This window comes from Prenolepis imparis, unplaced genomic scaffold (genome assembly GCF_030444845.1).
Source record: "Prenolepis imparis isolate NDT839.2.m4 unplaced genomic scaffold, iyPreImpa1.0 SCAF_1, whole genome shotgun sequence".
NCBI lineage: Eukaryota > Metazoa > Arthropoda > Insecta > Hymenoptera > Formicidae > Prenolepis > Prenolepis imparis.
The window spans coordinates 5,965,650-5,982,468 of record NW_028141159.1 but is presented as its reverse complement, the minus strand read 5'-3'; the positions used below and the strand labels follow the sequence as shown (position 1 = coordinate 5,982,468).

The 16,819-nt window shown below is 41.0% G+C and overlaps 2 protein-coding genes across 6 annotated transcripts in view; one reads left to right on the top strand and one right to left on the bottom strand.

Annotated features, from left to right (window-relative positions):
- The window catches only part of Tgo (Aryl hydrocarbon receptor nuclear translocator homolog tgo), a 43,360-nt gene extending 40,847 nt beyond the window's left edge, over window positions 1-2,513 (bottom strand). The window contains exons 1-2 of one of the 2 annotated variants that reach the window (XM_083051255.1): window positions 2,394-2,513; window positions 799-847 (exon numbers count right to left, since the gene is read on the bottom strand). In XM_083051255.1, the coding sequence (XP_082907381.1) occupies window positions 799-830 (32 nt within the window). In that variant the 5' untranslated portion in view covers window positions 831-847; window positions 2,394-2,513. Of the gene's footprint in view, window positions 1-798; window positions 848-1,734; window positions 1,967-2,393 lie in introns of those variants that run through there. The other variant, XM_083051247.1, reaches the window with a different exon arrangement.
- Window positions 2,514-2,542: 29 nt separating this feature from the next.
- Window positions 2,543-15,518, top strand: Nipped-b (Nipped-B cohesin loading factor). 4 transcript variants are annotated; one of them, XM_083051200.1, is made up of 4 exons: window positions 2,543-3,260; window positions 3,319-3,457; window positions 4,097-4,274; window positions 4,500-15,518. In XM_083051200.1, exon 4 carries the CDS (start codon window positions 4,506-4,508, stop codon window positions 11,184-11,186), a length of 6,681 nt encoding a protein of 2,226 aa, XP_082907326.1. In that variant the 5' UTR covers window positions 2,543-3,260; window positions 3,319-3,457; window positions 4,097-4,274; window positions 4,500-4,505; the 3' UTR covers window positions 11,187-15,518. The 4 variants fall into 4 exon arrangements, with proteins under 4 accessions (XP_082907326.1, XP_082907309.1, XP_082907317.1 ...); XM_083051183.1 differs by having other exon boundaries at window positions 3,319-3,468; XM_083051191.1 differs by having other exon boundaries at window positions 3,319-3,476.
- The last annotated feature ends 1,301 nt before the right edge of the window (window positions 15,519-16,819 follow it).

Below are 16,819 nucleotides of genomic sequence, written 5' to 3'. Positions count from 1 at the left end.
TGCGGGGCCGAGAGAGTAAAAGTAACGCGCGGCGCTTACTTACACGATAACGAAACGTTTTCTTGAGCGATGTCGCAACGCGGCTGCAACGATCTCGCCGCGGCGCATATTAGCCGAGAGCAACAGAGTATTGTAAAAGCCGGGGTAGCGCGGAGAATTGCCTACCGTGTGTTATATGTGTGGCGAACGCCCGTAACTGATCCCGAACGCTGCATCATTTCTCGGAACTGCGTCAATCAAGCGCGACACCCAAGTTCGCCGTGCATGTTAACTGCACGGCGAAATTTCACCTCGATCGTTAACGCCGAAGCGGCTATTTTCGTCACCGAATGCCGGACGATTTTTTTTTCGTTCTTTTTGAGATATCAGAAAACTTGATGCTTATATCAACAATATATTTTATATCAAATTTATATGAATATTTTTATTAATATATATATATTTTTATTATTATATATATGTCTCTATATTTTATTATTTAAATATATAAACATTTTTATTATTTATATAGATAAATAATAATTATTATAAGTCAACTTTGTCACGTGTAAAAAAAAATAGTTTCTCTTAAAATTTTTATTTAACGCCTTTTTTATACGCCATCAAGATTTTCTTCATAAAACTATGTCATTAATTCAGAATGTCAAAAGTTTCAACTTGCATGTGGGCAATATATTAAGACATGACGCATTGAAATATATATGAACTAAATGTGTCAATTATATGCTTGTTATAAAAATAATTTCAAGATAAAAATGATGCAAAGATACATTAAAAATATATACTTTGATGACTTACCCTATGTGGGCAGCACTACGCTTCTGTGCCATTTTGTTTGGGTCACTCCCTGTACAGAAAATGATACATATGTAATGAGAATTGTATATACATATAATAAAGAACTTTCTCTTATAAGATTTAATTTAATTATATAAAATGACTCAAAATATGAGAGAGAAGATATGAATCAATCGGTAATAGAATTTATAAAAAGCTTATATATATAAGATCTTTTTCTTTGATTTGAATTTTTTTAATCAATGAAATATATATTTGTAATTCTTTGAATTACCTCTCTTATAATTTATTATTTAAAAATTTATAGCTTAATAATATACACACTAATATTAATGTTAATAATAACCGCAGACAGATAATCATGCGATTATTGATATAACTGGAATCGATTAAATCAATATTGATTGATTTTGATGGCGAATGTTAAATATGATAACTACAACTTTTCTTTCTCTTCTTCTTCTATTTTCATGTATATTAAAATAATAATTATGAGCTGGAAGAGAGGATTTTGCTCACTTACAACAATTTATTAACCGTCGCTGCAGCGAACCCTTACCACTAACCCATGCTAACCACTAAGTTTTTATTCAATCTAATTATATCAGTGATTTAAAAATAGTGAAAGGATCATTATTTCGATTTGGCAAAAGAAGAAAAATGTTATTCTACACAAATCATTCTCTCAATCAACTTTTGTCCTCTGTACTAGGTAAACTGCATTTAAGCAATTTACCCAGACCATTATAAAATAGTCGCATCTGAATTGTGCGTGCGTGTGCAGCGAGAGTGCATGGAAAAGTTGTGGGAAAAACGTCGTTCTTGAGAAATACGTCGAGTTTTCGGTCGAGATTCGGTCGCGCGAACCGGAAAAGCGCGAGGGCAGACCTACGTTAAAGCAACGGCAACAAAGCTCACACAAGCGGCTTGGTTTACCTGGAATAGAATGGGCGATCGTGGATACCGTGAACATTCAGCCGGAATTTCCTGTTGCCACGGTGAGATGGAAAAACGGGGCGCGCGGGGCGCGAGCGGATATCGACGCGAGCGTACAGCGGTTTCCACACTCCGCACCGACATCAAAACTGGGTGTTTACACTCAGCAGGCGCGCCATTTTGCAGTTTCGACTCCGCTCCGGGCTTTTATTTTCGCACACGGGCGCCTACGGGAGCGCCGCCGCCGCGAGACGACCGAGGAAGACCGCGCGACCTGCCATCTCGCGGCGAGACGCCGCAATCACTTTGACAGACGGTCCGTAGATACGTCAGGAATGTCCGCGTACGAGAAAATAATCCGACATTTTTTTCGCATTATTCAGACTCGCGAAAATAACATCTCCATTTAATAGGTACAATTTGTTTTTCTCTCGCAACATCTGTCAACTGACAGGACACTCGTTGGTCGAAGGAACGAATGTATAAATTGTCCAGCGTTTTTCATTGGTTACTACGTCATATCGTAATGGACATGTGATTTTTTGATGTTGCGTTTGTTTCCCCGCGAGTTAATCACGGTTGACTTGATTTATATTGATAGATATCGGTACTTATATCGGTAGATATGGAATGAAAATAAAAGTAGCATCGAAAATTACCTCGTCGAGAATCGCTCCGGACTCGTCGTCGCTCTCGTGTAAACGGGCCCGTCGCGAGAACCTCGGTGCGATGCGCTGATCGCGGCGACGCCGCCGGTAATACCTGCGTCTGGCTGGAGAGCGATATCCCACTACTACGCCACTTCCGTTAACTCGCTGCTGAGCAAAATGGACGCCTTTGTGTCTGTTTTCTTCGCATTCGCAGTATAAATACCGATTACGGTACGACGCGGCGACTGCGAGGCGGCGATGTTTGCGCGACGCTGCGTCGAAGGCGTGTGAGGGCAGTGTCGTGTACCCGAGTCGTGGCCGCGGGTCCCCGTGACCGACGTGGAAACGCGTCCAACCAAGTAGGCCAACCAACGTAAGTGGTAGCCCTCCGCGGATGACAATTGAACGAGCATCGCCCGGACGACGACGGTGTTCCCGCAGCGGGTGAGTCTCCCGACCGGGCGGAATCGCCGCGCCGAAACGTCACGACGTGCCCGAGGATCCCGCCGGCCGCCGCGAGAGACGCGAAACGGCGCCCGGCCTCCCGCCAAAACCGCCAGCCGCGGACAGCGGACGGAGGAGCGAGAGATCGGCGACGTAAATAGTGGTCCGGGTGACACGCCGAGCTGTCGCGTCGCCCTACCCCGCGCCGCCTCCCGGACCTAGCTCCTCCGCCAACGAGTTCGACCCGGCGAATTCGCCTCCCGAGCGTCCGCCAGAGTCCAACGTCCTCGTCGTCGACGGGAGGAGATTTCCCCTCCCTCGCCTCCCCCTCGGTCTATCTGCTGTGTTGTTACATCTGCTCCGGGTCGCTCGCTTGGATATATGGTGTCGCGCGACGTATGATGTTGGATAGTCCACGTTCTACTGGAGAAGGTAAAATGATGCATTGCTGCATTCTACAATGATGATGATGATTATTATTATTATTCAGAACTTGGAGATTATCCTTGGATGCAGCGGAGTCTTTCGCTTGATGAATGTTGTGTGATTTCTACAGTGTTCACGCTGTGCTGCTGGGAGTTGATGCGGATTGTAACAGCTGATGATGCTACATTTCTGTGGGAGAAATGGTTATTTTAACGTAAACATGTAGATTTTTTTTTTGTTTTTCTATTTTAATTACATTTATTTTTCTCAAGCGAGTCTTTAATGTTTGTGCTTTTTGAGTGCAATGAAACTGCGATTCAAGGAATATCAATTTTATATAAATGTTATATGAATACTTTTAATTCTATACAAATATTTTATAACGAAATGCAAGATATTTATTTTTTGTTCTGTGCGTAATACTAGGAAATAAATTGTTTTAAGTCAAAAAGATGCTCCAAAATAAATATAATTTTTATTTTTGTGAGATATATAAATTTTGATTATAATTTTAATTATTTTTTCAGATATAATTTAATATTTACACTTAAGTTTGAATAATAATATATTAAATTTTCTCTAATCACACACATGAACAATATAAATTGCAATTATCAAATTATAGCATATTTTTAGGTTATAATTACAGTTTGTTTTTATTTGACATATATTACTTTTATACATACAATATATTGTATAATCTAGTTTTTATTCATATAAATATTTTTAAATTTTGTCTTTAGATTTTTAATTGTTTAAATAAAAAAAATACATTTAAATGTAAAATAATAGTAAAAGTATATTTGAAAATTGACATATTACATGGAAAATTTTTGTTACAGGACAAAGTATTGAAAAACATGGATCGTTTGTTGGAGGACCCACGTGCTTCGTCAAAATTTGGTTGAGACTTTTATTCGCAACATGGGAACTTAAAACAAGATTCTGATAAGTTCCCAATATTTGCCTTAGTGCCCTTCAAAGAAGATTAGAGACTCTCTTCAACGGTGAACTATTTGTGTTAGTATGTCTTGAAATGCATAGTGAGAAATATTTAACAATGGTTTGTTTAGACATTTGTGGGGACAGTGCATTTAAACATATTTCATTGACTTATATTTACTGTATATCATAAACAAGTACTCGTAGTATGCTTGTGTCGTGCTCAGCATATTGTATTGTCCCACGAACTTTGTGCAGTTTAGGAATGCTGGAATTGATTTTGATTCTTTTTCTTTTGTCTAGGCTGTAATGCCCGAACGAATCAAACTCAAAATGAATGGGGTTGTACCAAGTGTGCCAATAACTACCCTCGCTGGTATTGCGAGTCTCACTGACTTGTTACCTGAAATGCCCCTACCGACTCCGCTGCCACAGACTCTGACTAATAAGTCGTTGCTGTTTCATCCACGAGTGGCAGAGGAAGCGCAGATATTGCTAAGCGTTCGCGATGAGAATCTTGTGCCGCAGTTAATAATGTCTCTGTCGCAGACTTCATCGGATCACATTGAACTCAAGGATAATTATGCAAACACCGAACAGCCGTTAGAAAATGAGCAAAACACGCCTGAACTACTCAAGGCAATCTTGCAGATGAATCCTCATGTATTCGAGGGACCTCAACACAATTCTCCGAGAAATTGGGCGCAGGGTGCGCCTGTATTGCACGCGAATCAATCGCCGGCAAGTTATGGTCGTTTCTCGCCGTCCTACTCGAGCTCCTCAGGCTCCAGGCAAACGCCCCAAAGTAGTCCGGCTCATTCTGCGGCGGCCAGATCTGTACTTCCGCCGCCGGTAGCCAGCGGTATCGCTCACGCGCAACATCCGCGAATGCCGATCACCCCGCAGAATCACGCGGACATCTCGCAGATGTCTCCCTTTGCTGTGCCTTCCCCGTCGCCCAGAGGTAACGTTATGACCGAACAAACGAGAACGTTGACAACGCCCCAGCATATGCAAGAGGACACGAACTGTATAAATCCTTTATCGAATATAGTCCTTCAACCGAACATGTACTCGCCGGCTCACATGAGCTCGCCCAATGCGCCGCTGTCTCTCGGCAATGTGACGCCTCAGCATCACAACATGGCTGGTATGACGCCGCAGCATAACATGCACATGACATCTCCCATACGCACCAATATGCCTCTACAGCAGCAGCATCCAGCAATGAGTATGCAACAAAATCTTTACGATCCTATGATGAATCAGCAAGTTCATCATGCTTTAGGTAGCGGTCAATCGTTGGACATCGATAGTGCGGTGCAGGATAATCAGCAATTTCTTCTCGATCCGACGAGCGCTCTTCCCGATATTGATCTACCGATGGAGAACATTGAGGTGAAGCAAGGCATAGATCATGCGATGCAACATTTATTATCGACTCCGCAGACCACATCTTACCCGAATGTACACGCCGCCGATATGATTAATGCTTTAAATCCGGCCGCGACTAATGTGGCGCCCAATGTGCAACATCAACAGAATAATAATTCAGAGAAGAATATGAAGCTTACTGGAACGTTAACGGAAAAGTTGAAGGAGCCTATTGTTATGTTGAATAGATTATCGCTGGCTGATCAAGCGCTCATGCAAAAGAGTTTGGCAGCGTTCGCGGAAAAATCGCCGAGTCGCGCGGCGAGAATGGGCATCTCTAATCGCGACGACATGTCGAAGACTGATTCCGAGAGCGAGGAGGAGATCGGCAAGAACAATAAGCACTTCAAAGCTCGCGCGAAAGAGCGGCAGGTGCAACGAGAGAAGGAGAAAGCGGAACGACGGAAGAGCGAGGATAAGAACCGTAGGCGGAAAAGGATAACGGACGAGGATGAAGAGGACGATAAACGAGATGCACCGTATACACCGACGAAACCAAAAATACGCAAGATCGAGAAGAAGCTAGTGCCTGTATTAGCGAAATTGAGCGTGGAGGAGTTGATGGAGACCAATACTTATCAACGATTTAATTCTACCATAGAGACGATTTTCGAGAACACAGAGGACATTACAGCAAACGCCGATTTTGAAGACGACGGTGATGTACCTCCCGAGATGCTTATTCCTAAGTATCAGTTGCACGATCTCTGTACAGAAGCAGCCAAACTTAAAACGCTGGGCGCCATGGAATCGATACCCACGGACAGACTAGTAAGGCTATTGAATATTCTGGAAAAGAATATACGAGACGGTGCGAGGGTATCGCCGCTCGTGGACCCGGACGACGATGTCGAAGAAGGACGATTATGGACGCAATTGGCAATGGAACGAGTGCAACGCGCCGTAGACGCTTCGTTGATCGCGCTGCATATTATGACCTCTAGCAATATGCCGAAGACAGTCTATTTGGAGGACGTAATTGATCGAATAGTTCTTTTTATGAAGTTTCAACTGCAGAACACAATTTATCCCTCGTTCGATCCGGTCTATAAGATAGATACAAAGAATAAGACTGACAATTTTAATTCTAGCGGACGCAAGAAGCGGGGTCACATGAAGGAGGTCCGTGAAAAAAGTATCCTGCAGGTTTACAACAAGATGCACGAATTGGTAGGTCTGTTGGCTGAATTGTTGAGTATACAGGTTCTAACAGACACGAGCGTTCTTCACGCATCGTCTTTGGGAGTCGCGCCGTTTTTCGTCGAATCAGTGAGCGATCTTCAATTGAGCGCGTTGAAACTCGTCACTGTAATATTCACCAAGTACGAGAAACACAGAAGACTACTGTTGGACGATATCCTGGCATCTATAGCAAGACTACCTAGTAGCAAGAGGAGTTTACGCACATACAGACTCAATTCCGAGGATCATATACAGATGTTGACCGCGCTAGTCTTGCAGCTCATCCAATGTGTAGTAGTTCTGTCGGACTCGAAGAAGGAGGAGGACGAGAAGAAACCCAGTCACGTAGACTCTGAGGTATTCATTATCAATAGATACGAGACTGCCACCAGAATCGCCGGCAATTTTTTAACGGTGTTCCTCAACAAATGCGGTAGTAAGGGCGAAGAGATCGATTACAGACCGCTATTTGAGAATTTCGTACAAGACTTGTTGGCGACGGTGAATAAACCTGAATGGCCCGCAGCCGAGTTGTTGCTCAGTCTTCTCGGAAATTTGTTAGTAGGACACTTTTCTAACAAGAGCTCCGACATGTCGCTTCGAGTGGCTTCCATCGATTATCTCGGCGTAGTAGCGGCCAGATTGCGCAAGGACGCAGTCAGTTCGCATTGCAAGCTATCGACTATCGATCAGATCATACGGGACATCAAACTCGAGCAGCAAAAGGACTCGGATTATGACCAGATAAAGGATAAGGAGATTCCAGGACTAAGCGAAGACGAGGAAAGGACGGTGTTTCTGCAGAAGGTACTTTTAGATTATTTGGCGGTTAACGGTACGAAGGATTCAGCTCTTGGATACGCGCGTCATTTTTATCTGGCTCAATGGTATCGGGATTGCGCGCTGGAGAAATCGCGGGTAAGTCAGCCGAAGAACAGCCCGAGTAAGAAAATTCACAAGAAACGAGCGAAGAAGAAAAACCGGCATCACAGCAGCGACCAGGACACCGAGTCCGAATTGGACGAGCAAGACCCGGACGAAAACGACAACGAGCAGAAGAATTCGGAGGCTTACCGGATCATCGAGGAGAAGAAGAAGTACATTATCAGTAGAATAAGGCTGTGTAGCACAGGAACGAAACCTGACATCCTGCAGACATACATTGATTATAACTCCGCGGAACTGATCTCACAGTATCTCGCATCCAAGAGACCATTCTCGCAGAGCTTTGATAAGTACCTCAAGCAGATCCTTCACGTATTGACGGAATCGTCAATCGCCATTAGAACCAAGGCGATGAAATGCCTCACGATGATCGTCGAGGCTGATCCGAGCGTGCTGGCGAGGGTGGATATGCAGCTGGGCGTGAAGCACTCGTTCCTCGATTATTCTACGTCCGTACGAGAGGCAGCGGTGGACTTGGTCGGGAAATTTGTGTTGAGTAGACCTGAATTGATTGACAAATACTATGATATGCTATCGGCTAGAATCCTTGACACTGGTGTGAGCGTGCGAAAACGCGTTATTAAGATTCTCAAGGATATTTGTATGGAATGCCCGGATTTCCCTAAAATCCCGGAGATATGCGTGAAAATGATAAGGAGAGTGAATGACGAAGAGGGCATCCGGAAGCTTGTCATGGAGGTTTTTCAAAATATGTGGTTCACTCCAGTGAAAGAGCGTCCCACCCTCGACACGGGATCATTACTAAGAAAGGTCATGAATATCACGGACGTCGTAGCAGCCAGCAAGGACATGGGACTCGAATGGTTCGAGCAGCTTCTGGTAAGTCTGTTTAAGCCGAAGGAGGACAAGGATGACAGTACGAAGATGCAGGCAGACCCGCCACGGACATTGCTGACGGCGTGCAAGCAAATTGTGGATTGCCTAATCGAAAACGTGTTACGATTGGAGGAAACAAATCTGGGAGACTCGGAAAAATCGGGCAAGAAGGGCTCGTCGCAGAGGTTGGTCGCGTGTCTGACAACGATTTATCTATTTGCAAAGATTCGGCCGCGGCTTCTGGTCAATCATGCAATCACCTTACAGCCTTACCTGAGTCTAAAGTGTCAGACGCAAGGTGACTATCAAATTATAAGTAGCGTCGCGCATACTCTTGAATTGGTGGTGCCTCTGATGGAACATCCTAGCGAGACCTTTTTAGCGCAGCTGGAAGAGGACTCGGTGAAACTGATTTTGCAACACGATAGATCGGTAGTCGCAAGCTGCCTGTCGTGTTTGGGATCCATAGTCAATAACGTCACGCGAAACTTTAAACTGATACGAGATTGCTTCAAGAAATACTACGGACACTTGACGGAGTACAAATCGTTCTACGAGAAGGACCCGACCAATCCCATGCTATTAAAATACAGGCCATTTTTCCGACGAGCGCTTTTCACAGTCGGTTTATTGTTACGTCATTTTAATTTCACAGATGCAGAGGTGATAGAAGGCCTCGCAGACAATATTAAGGATCAGGTTTTCGAGACACTCAACTATTTTGTTCATCTAGAAAACGACGACATCCGGCATTTCACTTTGTCGGCCATCGGTTCTCTTTGCATACGGCATTACGAGTTTATGATGCTGCCGGAGCTGAAGGAGCTTTATCATCATTTACTCACATCGGAACACGCGTTGGTTCATATGAGAATCCAGGTGCTCAACAACATCGAAGTGTACCTGCAGGAGGAAGAAAAGCGAATGATCAAACAAGATCAAGAATGGGCGAAAATGTCGAAGCAGGAGAATCTAAAAGAGATGGGTGACGTATCGTCGGGTATGGCGAGTACCGTGATTCAGCTCTACATCAAGGAAATTCTCGAGTCTTTTCTACACAACAATATAAGCGTACGACACGCGGCTCTCAAAGTTATCCAACTGATTTTGGCGCAGGGTTTGGTGCATCCCGTCCAGATAGTGCCCTATCTGATATGTATGAGCACTGATTACGAGAAGGCGGTGAGTCACAGCGCGGACAAGTGGCTGCAGGACATTGAAAAGAAGTATCCGGGTTTCCTCCATATGAAGTCGCAGTTTGGCATCATGTTGAGCTATCGACTGCAGAACATTTTGCAGAACGACATTACGGTGAGGGGGATGCGGGCGAAGGACGGCGAATTCCCCGGCGCGCTCAACGGTTTCCTCTATACGATTCTGCGCAGCACGAAGCAGCAAAGGCGGGCGTTCGTGCTGTCTTTCCTCAAGCGCTTCGACGAGAACGCCAAGACCAGTCTGTCGCAGATGCTGTACCTGGCGGACAATCTCGCCTACTTTACATATCAGGTGCAAGACGAGCCGCTCTTCATCATCCATCACATCGATATAATCATCTCCATGTCTGGTACGAACGTGCTGCAGTCTTTCAAGGAGGCTTTGCTGCCCAAGGAGAACAGCGCGCAATCGCAGTGCGGGCAATCCGAACTGACGTCGGGACAGATGACTGGGCAAACGGTGCCGATGCCACCGGTACAGACGACGGGGCCGGATGGTCAACCCAAATCAAATCAGATGTTGTCGGTTCTAGAAGACGAAGAGGACGATGAGGAGGACGAAGAAGCTATTTTGGTCAGATTACCAAATGACACCACCTCGCTCAGGGAATATATTACCGCCAGTCAAGGCTTCTTACTTCTACTGACACTTCGGCAGCATCTCAAGGATCTTTATGGCATCTCTGACGCGAAGATCAGTCAGTATTCGCCTTTGGAATCGGCCAAGGTTTACGAAAAAGCGGTTAATCGCAAGAATAATCTGCTGTTCGAGCCCAAGGCCACGTTACAGAGACTGCGGGAAGGCGTGACCAATGAGGAGCTGGACACAAACGGCAGGAAGAAGTTCGTGAAGGAGTATCTAGACTTCAAGCAATTGATGCTCAAGTTCGATCCCGAGGAACCAGACGACGATGGTGGTAACGATGCCGTCAATACCAGCGGTGGCGCGAAGCGGCTGGGTGCGGAGAATCCGCAAGCGGCTAGGATACCGCCGCATCCTGTGGTCGGCGGCGGCAGAACGATAGCGGACGGTGCTGTCGTAGGAAACGTGGCCACCCTGGCTGTCGCAGGCGGTCAGCAACAGTTTCAGTTACTACCGCAATCAAATCTGAACATGAACTCCGCTCCGATGGAGCATCCGAACAACTCGATGAACTCGCTGTCCGCAGTGGCAGCAGCAGCAACGCCGACGACGACGCTGCCGCGGGTGCCGAAGCTGACGATACACGCTCATCCGGATGCGAGGGAGTCGCATCGCAAACATCGCGCGCACAAGACGGACAAATCGGTGAGAAAGCACAAGAAGAAGAAGAGGAGAAGAATCTCCGACACTAGTGACAGCGGCGAGGACTACAGTGACCCTGATTTCCTCGTGTGAGTGCAGTGGTATATCTTATCCTATGTGTACATATAAATATCCGTGATAGTGTGTGCGCGTGCGACGAGTCGCCGACTGGATGACTCACGTTCCGCCGATACCTGGACGCTTTTGCAGCGCGACGGTCCCCTCCCCCCCCCTGGTCCCCTGAAACGATTCTCTTCCCCAGCCTCACAAAGTTGTGCTACGACTTCGAAAACGGTTCACCGAGACCGTTTCAGGTCAAGAAAAAACTGCATAGAGACTATAATAGCGACTATAAAGTGGGAATGAGTGTGAACGAGAGAGAGAAAGAGAGAGAGAGAGAGAGAGAGAGGGAGAGAGAGAGGGAGGGAGAGAGAGAGAGGGAGGGGGAGAGAGAGAGGGAGGGGGAGAGAGAGAGAGAGAGAGAGAGAGAGAGAGAGAGAGAGAGAGAGAGAGAGAGATCTTTGATAAGAATGATAACCAGAGATTTTTAAATGCGAGCGAGCGTTGAGATAGGATTAGCGTGTTGTTGGCCGAAACGGCGGGCGTCCGAGGTTCATTGATCCGCCATGCCATTGTTAAGCGAGATCGGCTCGTTACATATTTCGTGCGACCGGCTCGGGAACTTGGTTCACTCGAAAATTAGCTTCTGCTTCGTCCCCCGTCGAGACTGCTTTTCGATTAGGGAGCTTCTAGATCGCTCGATTCCGCCGAAATAGCGTAGAAAACGAGGGATTGTAAACGATTCCCTAGGATGAACAAGTTCTCTGAGAGAGAAATCAAGTACAATAAATTTACGTTTGCGAACAAAATTCACCTGTAAATAATATCACATAGCGACGACGATGTCTTACGACTGTTGAGTAACTCTTTTCCTTTTCATGGAAGAGAAAATTAGCGGAAAGAGATTAAAAAAAAAGCATTAAAAGAAACAACGTACAGATTCGAATGATATCAATTTGATTCGTCGTTGCTTTCTCTTCCTTCGTTTTCAGACTGAATTTGAAACAAAAATAGTAAGCACTGCTTATTTCGATAATGCTAAATTATTAAAATTTAGATACATTTACGTTAACGGTGATTTATAGGTAACAATAAAAATATTTTGTGTTTGCTTTAAAGTTTATTGAAATTAAAATATGTACACTGTGCACAGAATAACATTTCCACTGCGAATTGCTATATAACACTTATAGTGAAATCCGTAGTAATATTTTAATTTTTGTAAGAAAGATAGAAAAATAAGTTTGCTGCTTTAAGACATTTAACAAATACAACAAATTTAATTTTTAAAAAAAGACAAACTTAAATGTATAATCTAATATTAATTTAATAAAAAGATTGCTTAAAAGAACAAACAAAAAATGTATCATAATAAAATTTGTTTGAGAGATATTTCAATCTTAATATTTATCTGATATTAGACAGAGAGAGAAAGAGTTTAAGGATGTGATATCAAATATTACTTATATTAATTACAACGTTCATTAAATACTTAAAGAAATTATTTTGTGCTTTCAAAACTGTGTAATACAAAACTTACGTTTAAAAAGAAAAGATTATATTGATTGTAAATGATACGCAAAAGTGATTAGAGAAAATTACGCGTTTAATCCTTAAGCATATCCGGGAGTTTTAAAAAAATAAGGCTCGAGTATTATCGATATAAGCGGTAATTACTCGCCTTTAAGGAGCTGTACCAAATATATCAAAGGTCCACAAAATTCAGCAAACGATACGAAACGAACTTCGATGGAGGGCGGACCCGTAATAGATCCTCTCCTGCAGTATGTATAATAATAGAGGTGTTGTAGCAGGACGCATTGCCTATGCATTACGAAACGTTGTTTGTAATATCTGTACATATAAAAAATCTTCAAGTAAAGTATCTTATTTTCGTACAAACTATATAGCGGTGACATTTACGAAGAATACTTAAGATTTTGTTATAATATTAAGTATTTATTCAGAATTCATGTTGTCCCAATATAGTTTGCTTCACACACATACGCACTCACTCGTCCTTGGTGTACGAATACGATAAAAAACAAAAGAACAGAATAAGACAAAAGTATCGTTTTTATACAAGTTTATAGACGGTTTATAGAAAGGGACCTCCTGTTAATACGATGGAACGCGAGAGGAATTCACGGTGCGATGTGACATAGTCGAGAAGAATACGATCTTAAACATTTCATTCTGTCGTAATTAAAAATAATCATTTGAAATAATTTTAGATTCTAATATTTGTAAATCCTTAGAATTTGCATTAGGAAATTCCAAAAATATTTGAGTCGCATTTCAGACCCGCAGAAAATGTCAATAGTATTATTTAAACATAAATATGTTTAACATGTTTGTAGAAAATATAGTCGAATATTTCAAAAATTATTTGTAGAGAATGTAAACGCATACACATGTGCTTAATTCAACAAAATAATCGAAAGATTCGTAACCATTATTTTCTACAAAACTTTTTACGAATAGATAAAATTTTGAGATCGCATTCTTCGCTTTCGTTTCCATCGCCAGCATATAATAGCTGTGGTTACATCCGAAAAGAAGTTTGTTGGGCAATATGAACACAAGAGAATTATTTTTTTTTTTCCTTTCCATATCTATAGAAATTCAAATGTATGATTCAAATATATGACTTATTGTTAGACTCAAGGCAGCTATAATTTCGAGAATCATAAAGGGGTTATATGCGTAAAATTTTTGTTTGCTGCGATGATTAATCTTTTTTTATATATTTATAATTAACAAGATACGTATGTAAGATACGATGAAAGAACGAAAAGAAAGAGGCGAGGCATCGTCGCATTCTTTTTACAGGATGAGATGCGAGCGCAAACTGACCCAAAAACGTCGCTCTCTCCATTATCCAACTAAATCAAATTTGAACACCACTTAGACATTATTTGGTGTCTGTGTATCGATGTAGTCGAAATAGATGTAATTTTATTTTATATTAGTTAGCTAGTTAAGCGCGCGCATCTCTCCGTCCGGAAAAATGGAATTAATAATGAAGACTACGACGATTCAACCAAATAAACGCCTCCTTCTTGTGAATTTATTTTTCATTTCTTTTTGTAGTGGACGCTTTTTTAAGGAATTTGACAATTCTCAATTAGAGATCTTTATCCTAGAAAAAGAATGAATACAGAGAGAAGAAACTGAATGGATACTAATACGCATCGAAATACGATTTAAAGACAGAAAATTAGAATGACAAATAATTATAATTATATTATTAATCATAATTTTTATCGAAATTTCCTTTTTTTTCCCAAAGATTGAAATGTCGAAGAAAATGTTTGTTGCACACGATTGCATAAATTTTTTGTAAATATCTTTATTTCCGAACAAACGAGATAATTTCGTTAAATTATTAGAAGAAAAGTATTTAACTTGTATTGGAATCTATTCAGTTTTATTTCTCTCTCATTCTCACGTCAATTTCAAATTTTTCAAGAGTTTATGAATTGCGAGTTTTTCCTACCATTTTCCATGGAAAGAACATTACTCCTTTGTGTTTCGAGAAAATATTTATCTGAACATTGATAACGCGATGCATTTATATTCGATCACAGGAGACAAGAGGCATAAATTTTTACAACCGTGTGCGGATTTGATAACTATATTAACGAACGCAGAATCTAGAAAGTACATTTTCTCATACCTTTGATTAAACTCGCGCTTTACCGAGGTCCAGATGTACACTCGTCTATATTACGTCAATAAATCTGGCAGTAAAAAATGTATGAATTCATTCGTCTAGCTTTAAGAATACGCGCCGATCTTAGAAACGCACGTGGAAATTTCGCTGTAGAAAAAGCTTTGTCACATTTTTAGGCTTTTCTTTTTTTTTTGTGAGGCAATTTTCAAAATTACATTTTACAAATAAAGTGCAATGATATAAAATTACTTATTTTTTTAAGTGATATAATTTTGTTTAGTTTTGTTTAATTTTTATACGATGTAACTCTCTCTTGAAAAAAGAGTTTATCTCTGTACATGTAGATGTTTAGCAAGTTTGGACCACGTGCGTTTCTGATGTTTAGATTAGTAAAATTCTCTGTTATTAACTGTTTCTCGGATTTTCTTTAAAAAGAAAAAAAAAAGAAATAACTTGCTTCGTGTCTGATGCAAATTTGACATACCGTGAAACTCTGATATAAAAGACTGCGTAGCACACCAGATTTTTATGACTATCGAAATCGAAAAAGAAGCAAGACGTGAATAAATCGATATAATAATCGTCATGTTATTCTAAGCAATGTGCGCGAATCTCGCATAAAATCATTCGTCGTAAAATCATTTTCTCGATTCTTGAGAATTGAAAGTTTAATTTAATTTTGCTCTCGCTCTTCTTGTAACTTTTCGCAATTTATTTCTTTAAATATTTCCGCTAAAAATTGCAAAATTGTAATAAAAAGTATCGCTTATCTTAGAAACTTTCGATATGAACAATAAAACTCGAAAATTTCTGCTTTGAGCTCTCCATAAAGTAATATTATAATTTATTAGTTTCGTAATTTCTCAAGCTTTAAGGGATTAGATTCGCTTACTCCCTCGTTGTCCTCTCATTATTATTATTATTATTTATCAGTCCAAAAAAAAATCAGTTTTCATCAGAAAGACTTTAATCGCGGAGGAATTACATTTTCTTTTTGCAAAACGCGCAATGTATAAAACATCTGCAAATAAACTATAAGATCTCGTTTTCAAATTTGTATCGTTCCTGAAGCGTGCAATGTTAGAATTTAAGCGAGGATTGTTTCTTGTACAATTTTCTTTCCGAAAATCTATGAAAAAAATTTATTAATCAGATTTTTTTTAGAAATGTGCACAGTTGATGAGTTTTATAAAAGAAAAAACAGAAAATTACTCGATTCTTTTCAATTATTTTGAAATTTAGTAATACCTTATGTCTAAAAACATAGAAAAAGTGTGCAAAAATATTTATAAAACTGACGATTTAAGAAGAAAACTCGCGTATAGAATCGAATTAGATTATTCGTGAAAGAAAACAGAAAAAATTGGACAAGAGATTAGTTCACTCGGCGATTATATGTAGACGATTTTTAAACATATGATATCGTATCCGTCATGATATCGATTATAAGAATATTAGTGGTTCTTTTATGTTTTTCTACTGCGCGTTTATATGAAAGCACACTCTTTACGGAGGATGTAAAAGAAGCCAAAACATTAAAACGGAAAATGTATGATTTCTTGCGATCTCGGTAGTAGGAAAGTTTTTTTCCGAAGTTCAGCCTCCTTAGTATTGTCACGAAAAATTCGAGAAAATCTCTTTTCTAAATTTAAATCGTAATAATATAACTACGATTATGAGTATATACATAGTACATAATATACATATGCAATTATATCTGTAAATAATTCACGAATGTAAAGATTCTAATAAAATTTATCAATAATTTATGCGTTCTCCAGAATCCTCTCACAAGAAAAACTTTCCTACACGCCGAGAACTTCTTTTTAACTTATCGCTAACTTTAATTATCTTATTTTAATTTTTTTAACGTTGTCTCTAAATATAATCGGAAGAATTTAAGGCTCCTGGCTCCTTGCCGACCATGTCGAAATCGTGACGTCAGAGGCGAGAAAACACGCTAAAATTTCTTAGATGCCATTTCGAAATA